At 35.9% G+C, this 12,173-nt stretch overlaps 1 protein-coding gene across 2 annotated transcripts in view; it reads left to right on the top strand.

The window, feature by feature from the left end:
* The window catches only part of LOC105476022 (ATPase H+ transporting V1 subunit C1), a 52,138-nt gene that overhangs the window by 25,428 nt on the left and 14,537 nt on the right, over nucleotides 1-12,173 (top strand). For both annotated transcript variants that reach the window (XM_011731639.2, XM_011731640.3), the window contains exons 4-8: nucleotides 1,942-2,027; nucleotides 4,125-4,219; nucleotides 5,803-5,894; nucleotides 6,965-7,063; nucleotides 8,954-9,022. In XM_011731639.2, the coding sequence (XP_011729941.1) occupies nucleotides 1,942-2,027; nucleotides 4,125-4,219; nucleotides 5,803-5,894; nucleotides 6,965-7,063; nucleotides 8,954-9,022 (441 nt within the window). The remainder of the gene's footprint in view (nucleotides 1-1,941; nucleotides 2,028-4,124; nucleotides 4,220-5,802; nucleotides 5,895-6,964; nucleotides 7,064-8,953; nucleotides 9,023-12,173) is intronic.

Here is a 12,173-nt window from a genome sequence, read left to right as displayed (position 1 = left end):
GACACCAGGTGATTCTACACGCTAAAGTACTTCTATGGGTAAACATGCAACATTTTAGAATGTTCATAGCAAATGGTTCTGTTTACAAGATGCTTGTCAAATTTTATGAGAATGATTTGTCCCTCTTGAAGGAATGGGTGAATTTTGGAGACATAGGCAAATGTATGTACAAACCTCAAGTTAAACATGTTGAAGACTTATGACTTACATCATTATTTCTGAAATTGTTCTAATTTTTAGGTTTGAGACCACTCAGCATAGGATTGTCATTTAAATTTAGCTCTTCTATCACGTTTCCTGGCCCATATTGGCCCTCATTTAAACTGTCAACAAGCCACGCTCTGTGGCTCACACCTGTAATCCCTCCTGCTTGAGGGGCCAAGGCAAGAGGATCATTTGAGCCCAGATGTTCAAAGCTGCAATGCACTATAATGGCACCACTGCACTCCAACATGGGCAACAGAGCAAGACACTCTCTTTAAAAAAAAAAAAAATACATATATATATATATATATATATGTACACACACACACACACACACACTTTTTTAAGAAAAAAATAAAACCGTTACAGGAATTTCTTAATTTGTCTTCCAGTTTCCCCTCCTAGCTATTGAGCATATAGTCATCAGAATACTTGTCCTGAGCCCTGTTTCAACTGTGTTACGTCCCTGTCTAGAGTGTGGCTTCAGAGGCTATATATCTGCAATCTGGCATCCCGCTTTCCTAGCCTAAGCTCCCCTCCCTACTTCTCAGCCTGTGGCTCCCATCAGTCTGGACTCCTCACCATTATCTGGATGCCAACTGCTTTTCCACCTCTTATCTTGACTCACATTATGCCCCATGGCAAGAATATGCTTTCGTCCCAGGTAATCATCCTTGTAAAACCATTTCTGTCCTTCATTGCCCTGCTCATGAGCCTTTGGGCTTTCTTGACTACAGTAGCTGCAAGTGATCCCTTTTCCCTTTATCTCTCTCTGTCTGCAACCTGGCAATCTCAGCTGGCACTGACCTCAGATTGCTTTATATTTAGTAATTTATATATTTTTGTATCTTTCCAGTGAGATTTTAAGCAATGTGTGAAGGTAGTGATTTTGTCTTGTGTGACTCTGAACCCCACCCAGGGCCTAGAGGCAGACATGGAATGAGGAAGAGAACGCTGGACTCCAAAGTCAGGACAATGTGTTTCTAGTCACGTCTTTGACATTAACTGGTCTTGTGACTTTGGATAAGTCACTTATTCTTTTATACCTCAGTGTCTTATAAATGAAAGAATTGACAAGGTCATATGTAGGTGCCTTGGTTTAAGTTGGTGCAAAAGTAATGGAGTTTTTGCCATTTTTTTGTTTCTAAAGTAATGGCCAGAACCACAATTACTTTTGTGCCAACCTAATAGTTTTGGCATTATGGCTTCCTCTATAGCATAGCTCCTTGTAGATAGTAGATGCTCAATAAACAATTAATTAATAATGTAGGACCTAATTTTTCATCATGACCATTGCTTACGTTCTCTTGCCTGTAAGATCCCTTTTTTCCTAAGGGAAACCACAGTGTCTTGCATGTCGCAGGAACATGGTGAGTGCTAGTTCTCGGCCGCCTCCTTTGTTCTTGGTCCTTGCATTGTCCAGTTTTTGGCGTATAAATATATGCCTCTTTACAGACTGTTTCTCACTAGCTTCCCACCACTTTCTTTCTAGACTAGTAGACACACTGCATGTAGTCTCCTTAAAACTCTACAGTTACTCAGTTGACCTTTGCATGTAACAAAATCTTGGTCCATTTTATCCTTAAAACATTATAAGGTAAAATCCATTTATTGTATATTATATGGATAGGTATAATGGGAACATACATAGTCAAACTCATGTCTTTATATAATATGTTCATCATATAGAATGCAATTTAGATCTTTTTCCTTAAAATGGTTTTTTTTCCTCTTCAGAGTGGTTAAGAAAGTGGCTCAATACATGGCTGATGTATTGGAAGATAGTAAAGACAAAGTTCAAGAGAATCTGTTGGCTAATGGAGGTAAGCTGATGCTCATGATTGATCATTATTAACTCATATAAAGTGAATAACTAAGCTACAGAAACAAAAAGTAATGTAAAAAAGTCTATAGAAAAGGACACTAAATACAATAGAAAGCCATTAAAGTACAATTATTACTGAATTTGGTGATACTTCCAGGTACATCCTGTTCCCTGAAACATAATCTAGTAGAAGACAGTCTTACATAATATATAATATGGCTTATGATATGATGCCAAGTCCCCTGCAAGAGCAGTATTGTAAAGATTTGCCTTAGTTCTTTCCAGGACCTATTTGTTCACTCATTTACAAGTTTCCAAGTTGTGTATCTCAGCATTGTTCCAGTTGAATACCTGCTGTCGTATGTAGGTTTTTGTATTTCATAGTATATAGCTGTTAAAGCCTTAGAACAGAAATTATTAGTTTTATTGCAGAATAGTGCCTCCCCCCAATATGATTTTGGCATTTCTTTACTTAATACCCATAAAATAGCTTACTGACTTCTCTGTAGATAGAAGCCAGTATTTATATAGAGTTTGCTCTATGTAGTAATGACTTTATAAAGATGATTCTGACCCCATTGTTTTCACTTGTACTTGCATTTCTTATTTTCTTGTGAAATGTCATTTTAGCATTTTACTTCATTTAAAATTAAACCCATCTTTAGTGATATGTCATTATAATAGGAAATAATGAGCTGGGCATGGTGGCTCACGCCTGTAATCCCAGCATATTGGGAGGCTGTGGCAGGAGGATCGCTTGAGTGCAGGAGTTCAAGACAAACCTGGGCAACGTAGGGAGAGCCTGTCTCTAAAAAACCCAAACAAAAAGAAAGAAAGAAAAAGAAAAAAATTACCTGAATGTAGTGGCGTATGCCCATAGTCTCAGCTAGTCAGGAGGTTGAGGAGAGGGGATTGCTTGAGCTTAGGAGTTCAAGGCTGCAGTGAGCTATGATTGTACCTCTGTACTCTAGCCTGGGTGACAGAGCAAGACCCTGTCTCTTAAAAAAAAAAAAAAAAAAAGAAGGAAATAACGCTTTCCTTTCATTCTCTATGGGATCGCCTACTCTGATAAGGTTACTATATTTTAAATCCAGTGTTCCTGAAATCTCATTTCTTCTTGCAAATAATAGCTGCTCAATAAATATTTAATCAGTTAAAAATGTAGTAACTTATTCTTGCTCTTTGTTATCAAAGTAATTCTGATCTCATTGTTTACTGTGTCTGTTAATTTGTGTTTCGAGAAAGAACAGAAGGTATGTTAGATATTAATAAGTTAATTTGTGTTGTCTTTACTGATCTTCTATGTATTTTATGAACTAGGGCAGTCAGTCTAGTAGGTGGAATGGTGGTTGACCAAGAGGGGCAGTGCATCTAGATAGAGTTGCTTTCGGAAATACCATCTGTGTTGTTGACTCACTGGTATTATGTAAGGAGATATTGAGAAGAGAAAGGTATTTTTATATGAATTACTTTTGTCAGTGAGTGCTGCCATAATTGCCATTTGGTTTCTCTGTCCTTGATCCCGTTAGGGGTGAAGTCACTTTGATTACTAAACTTCCAAGGAATAAATTGTTGAGTATTTTTTTAGCTCTACATGTTTTATTCTTGCCATTTGAAAGTGAAAGGGTCCATGTTTTGAAAATTGTTAAAATGTGAACTCCTGGAAACAGTCATCACATGGTTTTAACAGACAAGTTTATTTTCAGTTTGCTTGGGTAAGTTATCAAAGAAAGAACATACTTTTGTGAAATTCTACTTATCGAGGAGGCAATTTGAAGTAGTTTCTTAATCTTTGTGTGTCTCTCCTACGTGTGAAGCATATTAGCAATATGTACATACTTCATTTTTAAAGTAATCAAATTAGAAGGAGCATCTTAATTTGTATTAAATTTTGAGTAAGAAGAAGAGATTACAAGGTAGAAATTTTGATTAATCCATGTTACTTAATATAGTTCACATTTAATCAGGATTCTTCAGAAATGACATCTTTGCTGATTTCCTCAATGCCGATTTCAGCGTTAAAATATATTGCTGTGTAAAAAACTGAACAATTCTGTTGCTTCTCTTCAGTAATTAGTTTATTCCCTTATTTCAGTGGACTTGGTTACTTATATAACAAGGTTCCAGTGGGACATGGCCAAATATCCAATCAAGCAGTCCCTGAAAAATATTTCTGAAATAATTGCCAAGGTAAGATAATACTTGAGACAAGTAGGACACATTGATTTATAGTGACTTTGCTTATTTTATAATTTCACTATGAAATACTTTTTAGGTTTTGATAAGGCAACTTAGTTATATGTCACAGATAAGAGGGTATCCTTACTACAACTTTAGACATTAAAAGGTGTTAAAAGTATAACACTTTCATGTGTAGATTATCTAAGTTGTATACTTAGTTATGTAATTAACTTGAATATTACATCAACAGTGTTTAAGAAAGTGTGAAAATTCTGTATTATTTATACAAATTTTAAGGGTACCTGAGATTGTGTAGAATAGGAAATTGGAGTCTATTAAGATTTCTTAGTCATTCAGGTAGGTGATAGTGGTCACTGAAGTATGTTTGTGTGCATAGTGTACTTGTTCAAACATTAAACCCTATGGGTTCTCTGACCCCTTCCGACTATTTAGTTTTGATCCTCTGCCTGGAAAAATTCCCCTATTCAGGTGCCACATAATTTTATGTAGTTTCAGCGAGTACATGGACCTTGAAGCCGATGCATGAACTCACCAAGAGCTCCTTTTATATTGAGAAATCCTTGAACTTGAGAAGAAATGTAAAAGTCTGTTTTTTCCCCCAAGATCTGTTTGTGGAATAAAAGTCTTAACAGTAACTATAATGAGACAAATAGACAAGGACCTGTTAATTGTTTGCCAGCATTCTTATTGACCTGGCTGGGGCAAGAAGTGTAGTTTAAATTATTGGACAGACTTTCCTTTGTTCCCAATAAATTTAGTTGTACAGTGTGTTACATAGTTAAATGTAAATAAATAGACTATCAAAGATTTCAACTAAAGTCATCATATAATTTGATGACTATAGTTTAAGAAACTATTATTTACATTATTTGATAATATAAAGTGGTGTTCTTACTGTGACTGAGCCTTGTTTTCTGGATCCTTAAGGATTAGATGATTTGCTCCCTGATGCTGCTGTAGATAGGGAAGCAGGCTTAGAGACGTGAAGTGACTTACCCTCATGCTACACAGCTAATAATGCTAGAACTGTGTTAAAGTCAGTTCTTCAAATATTGTTTACTTCACATTTTCTCCCTATGTAGTTAGTTTAGTATTCGTTTGAAAAAGCAGCTTTTGTAACATTTATGAATAGATGCAACTATAATTTTAATTTCATAGAAAAATATTCTATGTAATAGTGATGTTTGCAATAATTAAAAGTCTTCATGTAATTTAGTTTATTTTGGAAAATATCCTTCAGTCTTGTGAATTGAAGCCTTGTAATTAGTAATCTCCAAACCCAGTACCCTAGATTCCATTTCCATGGTTTAAGAAGTAATATAATAATAATTAAAATACATGTGGACTAAAACATTATTTTTAGTAGAAAAGATTTATGTGGAAATTATATTAAAAATGAAGTAGACTGTTTTTTAAATGATCTCCTAAAGTCGTGCTTTTAAAATAATAGAATATTCTTACACTAGAAACTAGTGAGTTTTTTTGTAGAAGTTAAAGTTTAGCTACTTTGTTAGTATTAGTAGAGGCAGATTTAGGAAAATTTTGTCTATTTTTCTTCTTTTTTTTTGAAGGGAGTAACTCAGATTGATAATGACCTGAAATCTCGAGCATCTGCATACAATAACCTGAAAGGAAATCTTCAGAATTTGGAACGAAAGAATGCGTAAGCAGATCAAGTATATTTGAGTATTAAGAACTCAGGAAGCACACTAGCATACACCGAAGGAGATATTTTTGGGATTTAGTTAGTTTCAGTTTATGTTGTTTCTGTAATCAAAATGGTATTTCTTTTACTTCATGGAGAAAAGCTCACTAAGATAAGTTTATAGAGTTCAGACTAGTCAAAACAGATGTGAGGCTGATTTATTATACTTGTTTTATAAATAATACTTGTGAACTGGGTCCTGGCTTATCCCTTTATCCGTTTGATATTTCACTGAAAAATAGTCTAAAATTAATTGTTTTAAATGAAATCATAGTTTAACTGCATAGTAATTACCTATCGCTTAACTATAGAATAATCCTTTTATGATGTAACAATCATTCTCTTATCTGTTTTCAGAGTTTAGGTTTTTCACTCATTAGGTTTTTAAAAACAGGACTGAATTGTTTTGGTTGATCCCCTCATACTATGACTACTACAAGTGCAGCTTTAAGCATGAAAGTATTCAAGTTGTGCCTTCATATCCTAGAGGGAAAGTTGGTTGGATACTATGAGTGATACAAACAGGGCAAGACATATTTATTATAGCGAAGTGATTACTGGAAGGCAAATGAAGACTGATTTGAAAGAGTTAATTATTGGGTTAGCTACCAAAATTGCCTGGTATCAAATAATACCCAAGTGAGGGAAGAATACCGAAGGTGTTGTGCTTAGATGACATAATTTCATAATTATATGATAGAATAGACTTTAATTGATATCTAATGAGTAGATAGCACTTTTCCAGTCAAGATATTATATATGTAGGCAAGAGAAGAGCTGAGTTATAATAATTAAAGCAAACACAAAACACTAGAGGCAAATTTTGATAGAAGATATTTCCTTGGTTGCCAGGGTGTAGGATATATTCAGCTAAATGATGACTCCTTACAAAGTAAAACTCTTAACTAAGACTAATCCCTCTCAATGTATATATAGTATATGTGAAAATGATTAGCCTGCTGTTTCTTTACTTGTGTTACAGAAGCACATAATTATCAGCCTAATGATTTTTTTTTTTAATTCCTCAGAGGAAGTTTGCTAACTAGAAGTCTAGCAGAAATTGTGAAGAAGGATGACTTTGTTCTTGATTCAGAGTATCTCGTCACATTACTGGTAGTAGTTCCCAAGTAAGTCTTTCTATTACAAAAGGTTTTACTTGTTAAAATACAAGAAAAATGTTAGTATCTAGTATTGTAGTTTGAAGTTTTCCATAAAATCCAAGCGTAAAAGGAATATAACCTTGCCATTCATTCAGTCAATCAGCATTTGCTCATGTGGCACATAAAGTAGAAATTAGATCATAACCTAGCAATGGAGACTTCAATTATAAATTGAGTTTCCAAATCAAATTTAGCAGCTTGGTAGAGTTGGCTCATTCAAACATTAAGTAATGCTAAATTATTGATTGTTTAACAAATACAGATTTTAGATTTCTCAAAATAGGAAGGTCTTTGCATTTTTTCCCAAAAAATTCTTTATGACTGGTTAGGATGAATTAAGCACTGTAAGACACAAAGAATGGATTAGAGCAGAGATTAGCAATTCTTTTTTCTATGAAGGGCTAGACAGTAAGTATTGTAGGCTTTGTAAACAATGTGATCTCTGTCACAACTACTCCACTGTGTCAACTTTGTGGTTATAGCTTAAGTTGCCATAGATGATATATAAACGAATGGATGTGGCTGTTTGAATAAAACTTTATTTACAAAACAGGCTTGGCTATGCGCATAGTTTGCTAACCACTGGACTAGACAACCTTTGATATCTCCTTAGGATTAGGCTTTCTGTGTTATTTAATATTTGATCATAGTTAATCTTGAATGAAATGAAGTGAAACCTTTGGGTACTTGTAGGAAGACCTGGACTCTGTGCATGTCTGTATAGCACTATTAATGGTTTCACTTTTGACTTACACTGAAGTCTTGCTATCAGGGAATGTTTGGGGGATCCGAACTCAGGTGGGAGGTTTGGGTCTTTTTCAGAGTATCATTGCATGAAGACTTCCTTGCTGTGCTCTGCATTTTTATCTGGTTCAGAGATTGGGAGTACTAGAAAATGATGCCTCTGTGGAATTTGCAGTGGCTACAATATTGTCTCAGTTCTGCATTTTTCCCCCTTTATTGCAGTATGCTACCTTTTGGATTTTTCTTTGCAGAGGGAGAAGGCCTTAAATCTGAGGATTTCACTCCAGAAGTTTTATTTTGTGTTCTAGTTACATAACTCCCCTCTGCTACACTGAAACACTGATTAATTATAACAAATTCTATGTATCTGTGCTTTTTTATACTATGTAGGAAAATAACTTTTGCCCAGATAAAATATTTGACTCATTCAACCTTTATTTAAAACTCGAGGTCAAAACCAGAAATTTTTATGGTTTTCTGTACCTTGTAATTGAAACATAGGACCTAAGACATCTTACATGATGAATTATTCTCTATCCTGGCCTATAAACACTATAATTATTTGTTTTCAATCTCAAACATAGTTGTCTCTCCCCACACCCCGGGAAGCCAGTGGCCTCTAGAGGTGGTTGTTGCACAATACTTTGTGGCAACATAGTTTACTGTCATTTCATTTACTTACTACCTCATGGTACTCTGTGCTTTCCATAAATACAGTTTTTTTCAGTCCTTCATAACTGCCACTGAGCAGGAGTGATAGTGATTTTAGCATGACCATTTTTTAAAAATGAGGCACTATACGTATGAACTATGCAGCTTGAAAATAATTTACAATCTATACTGTGCTTTACTTCCTTGTCAAACGTAGTTCTAGGATGTGCCTCTTTTGCAATAGTTACTGGAGGTAGGGTGGTGATCTGTATTTCCTGCATTACTCAGTGTATTGGAAATTCATTCTCAGTAGGAATCCTGAATTTTTTTTTGTTACATAGAGTTGGAGTATACTTGCTATAGCCAGATTTCCTATTTGTCACATAATTTTTTCTCTTCCTTGATATGGCAGGAAATAGGACTTGTTTTTCTTTTCCAATGTGTATTGTACCTTTCCTGCAGGTTAAACCACAATGACTGGATTAAGCAGTATGAAACACTAGCCGAAATGGTAGTTCCAAGGTCTAGCAAGTAAGTAGAAGTTTTTGTAAAACCATTTGGTTCCTAGAATTCCTTTCAGAGTTTGGATGTTGGCTGAGGAAATATGTTTGCTGTCTTGCTTTTGTGATAAATTAACCTCATGAGTGAGTTCTGTGAACTCTAGTTGTAATAATTTTAGACCTAGAAGGGACTTGGCACAGTCTGTTTGACAGCCTCCTGTTTATAGACTTAGAAGTTTGAGGCCGGTGAGGTATTAATAGTTTGCCCAGGGTCACACATCTCGTTTGTGGCAGGGCTAGAACTAGAACCTAGGTGTCTGGTGTGGTACTTTTTCTGCCTCACTGTGCTGCCTTTTGAAAATTCTTTATTCACTATTGCATACCTACTATGTGTCTATAATTCCTCATTTTATTTGGCAAAGGAAGTGTACCAGAATGGCTACTGGACTGCTGTATTGATCTCCAGATGTTCCCCATCACTTTGAGCTTAGATTTTACCCAATCTGTATGTTCCTTTTATTTAAAAAACAAACCTGTTTTTATTAAACACTTTTTAAATTTATAGATTTAACATGCATTGCCTAATTTGAAATTTACAAGTCTGTGAAGAAGCATGGACAGGTATCACTCTTATTCTCATGGAAGAAGAAGTTAAAATGCTTAAATAGTTCCCTGAGGCATATGGCTGTGTAAAGCGTCCAATGGCAGAGTTAGGGCTAGAACTCACATCTTTTAGCTCCAGGTCCTGTACCGTTTTTACACTATTCCATGTCATTTTTCCATGTTCTGCCATTGCCACACTAGATATTCTTTGAGAAAATATAAATACAGTGTATCTCCACCCATTCTTTGAAAAAATATAAATGCAGTGTATCTCCACCCCAAAGGATTCTTATAGATACATATATGCTTCAAGGGGAGGCAGCAGGGTAGAAGATATAGGAGGTAGTCAAGAAGTGGAATTAGTAAGGTCAGGCCCATGAAATATTTTCTTTTCCAGTTTCATTGTGTCATGTGGGAAGTAGCTTAGTATAATGGAAAGAGTCCTGGACCCAGGGATCTGAGTTCTATTGCTGGTTCTATGACTGGTAGAATCTGTCACTCGTAGGGTCTGTCAGCGGTAGGGTTGTGACTTCAGGTTGTCCAGGTTCTTGGTGTTTTAAACAAAGAATTGGACAAAATGCCCAGCAAAGCAAAATAAGAATGAAGCAACAAAAGAACCAAAGCAGGGATTTATTAAAAATGAAAGAAAGTACACTCCACAGTGTAAGAGCGAACCCAAGCAGTGGCTCAAGTCCGGATACAGAGTCTTCTTGGGTCCGGATAACTCCTACAAGTTTCCCATTGGCCACTTCATGCTCACCTCATGTAAATGAAGTGGTAGCCTGCAGTCAGTCTCCTTGGTTGCAGAAAGCAGCCAACCAGAGGCTGAAGTGAAGTCACAAAGGTCACACTCCTGTGCAAACATCTGATTGGTTGCAGAAAGCAACCAATCAGAAGCTAGGGTGGAGGTAACAAAGTTATACTTCTCTGCAAATGAAGACTTGGCCTGGAATCAGTCTGATTTGTTGCAGACAGTGAATTTCCCATCTGCCATGCAGGAAAGGTCAAAAGGAGTAGCCTCTGGTCCTTTTGTTACTTAGGCATGGAAAGTTAGGGTTTTCCTTTCAATTTAGTTCTAGGAAATCGGGGTGAAACCACCTTAGGTTCCCTGCCTCCAGACCCTATTCTCCTGCCTCAGTTCTGCTACCAACTTGCTGTGTAACCTGGGGTAAGTCTTTTAACTTCTCTGGCCTCATTTTCTTTGTCTATAAATGAGCATAGCCCCTTCCTTGTATATATTTTGAAGATATTTTAAGGCTTGATGAAGTATTCAAAATACAAGATAATGTTACTGTATTTTCACAAATGTTGATCTTTTAGGAACTAAACAACAAACTTGTGCTCATTGTGAATTTTTTTTTTTTTCATTTGGGGGAATACCTTCATTCTTCACATGGTAACCTGAAGACTACAGTTATGTCTTCATATTAGTGTCTCACTTAGGCTGTTGATGCTGACAGATCTGTAGGGCATTAGAGCCATAGAGATTGACTCTGTGTCTAGGAGGCAGGTGGAGGAGGAGAATGAGGACCCGGTGCACACAGAATGTCCTCCAGAGGTGGACATACGCCAACCCAGATGTCCGGGGGATGGTGTGTAGGCTCATTAAGTAAGCTCAGATTTACTCTGATAGAAGGACTTTAAAAATATTCCATCAGAGATTTAGATCTTTGGACAGTCACTTTAGTAGTTTAAAGGGCAAATTTCAGGCAGGGAACAGTTTAATGCAGTCAAGACTTGTTTGCAAATGACTTGTAAGTGCACACTAATCTTCTGAGAGCTCCCAGCCTTTCCTTGCTCAGTGAAAACATCTGTTCTACCTATTTCTCAGTTCAAAGTACATTTGGAATCACTGACTCAAAAACTTACCTGTTTAAATTTGGTCAGAGACCACATAGCACTAGCTTAAATAGCACCATTAAGAGTATGTGCAGTTAATGTAAGGGCAAATAGGCTTTTTTGAGTGAGCCTGGAATTTTGTCTGCCATTTAGGAAAGATCTCTATGACCTGATGCTGAATTTTTGGTTTATCACACCCAACATTTCTGAGTAATTACTATGAGCCTAGTCATTGTTCTATGTGCTTTACACAAGTTAGTTAATTATGGTAGTAACATTACTTTTTGGCATGATAACTTGAGTGATTATTGTTGGGAGTAGTGAAGATGAAAGTGGAATTCTGAGGTAGAATCGATTGAAAAATATTCACTCTAATATCCAATCTAATATTTTTCAATCTGTTATTCTAACTGTCCTCAAACCTGAAAGAATTTTAAAATTCACAAAATATAACTATTTGTAAAATGTTCTACAAAGATTGGACAGTTTTGAAATACTACCGTTACTGTGAGGCTAAATGCAGCAATGTGTATAAATGCCATGTCAAGGCTGTGGACAAAGAAGTGGAGGCTGGGTTGCTGTTCTGCTTTTTTTTTTTGTAGAAACACTGTTCAGAAAGAGGTGCTTTTCACTTGTCCTTTCAGAATTACCACTATCCTTTTTAAAAATTTTTTTATTTTTTGTCTACTTTTGCTTATTAAAATAGTCTGAATGAGTCAGATCACTGGTTAACTTTTGCC

This window comes from Macaca nemestrina, chromosome 8 (assembly GCF_043159975.1).
Source record: "Macaca nemestrina isolate mMacNem1 chromosome 8, mMacNem.hap1, whole genome shotgun sequence".
NCBI lineage: Eukaryota > Metazoa > Chordata > Mammalia > Primates > Cercopithecidae > Macaca > Macaca nemestrina.
The sequence above is the reverse complement of the archived record's forward strand: the minus strand, read 5'-3'. Positions and strand labels throughout refer to the sequence as shown.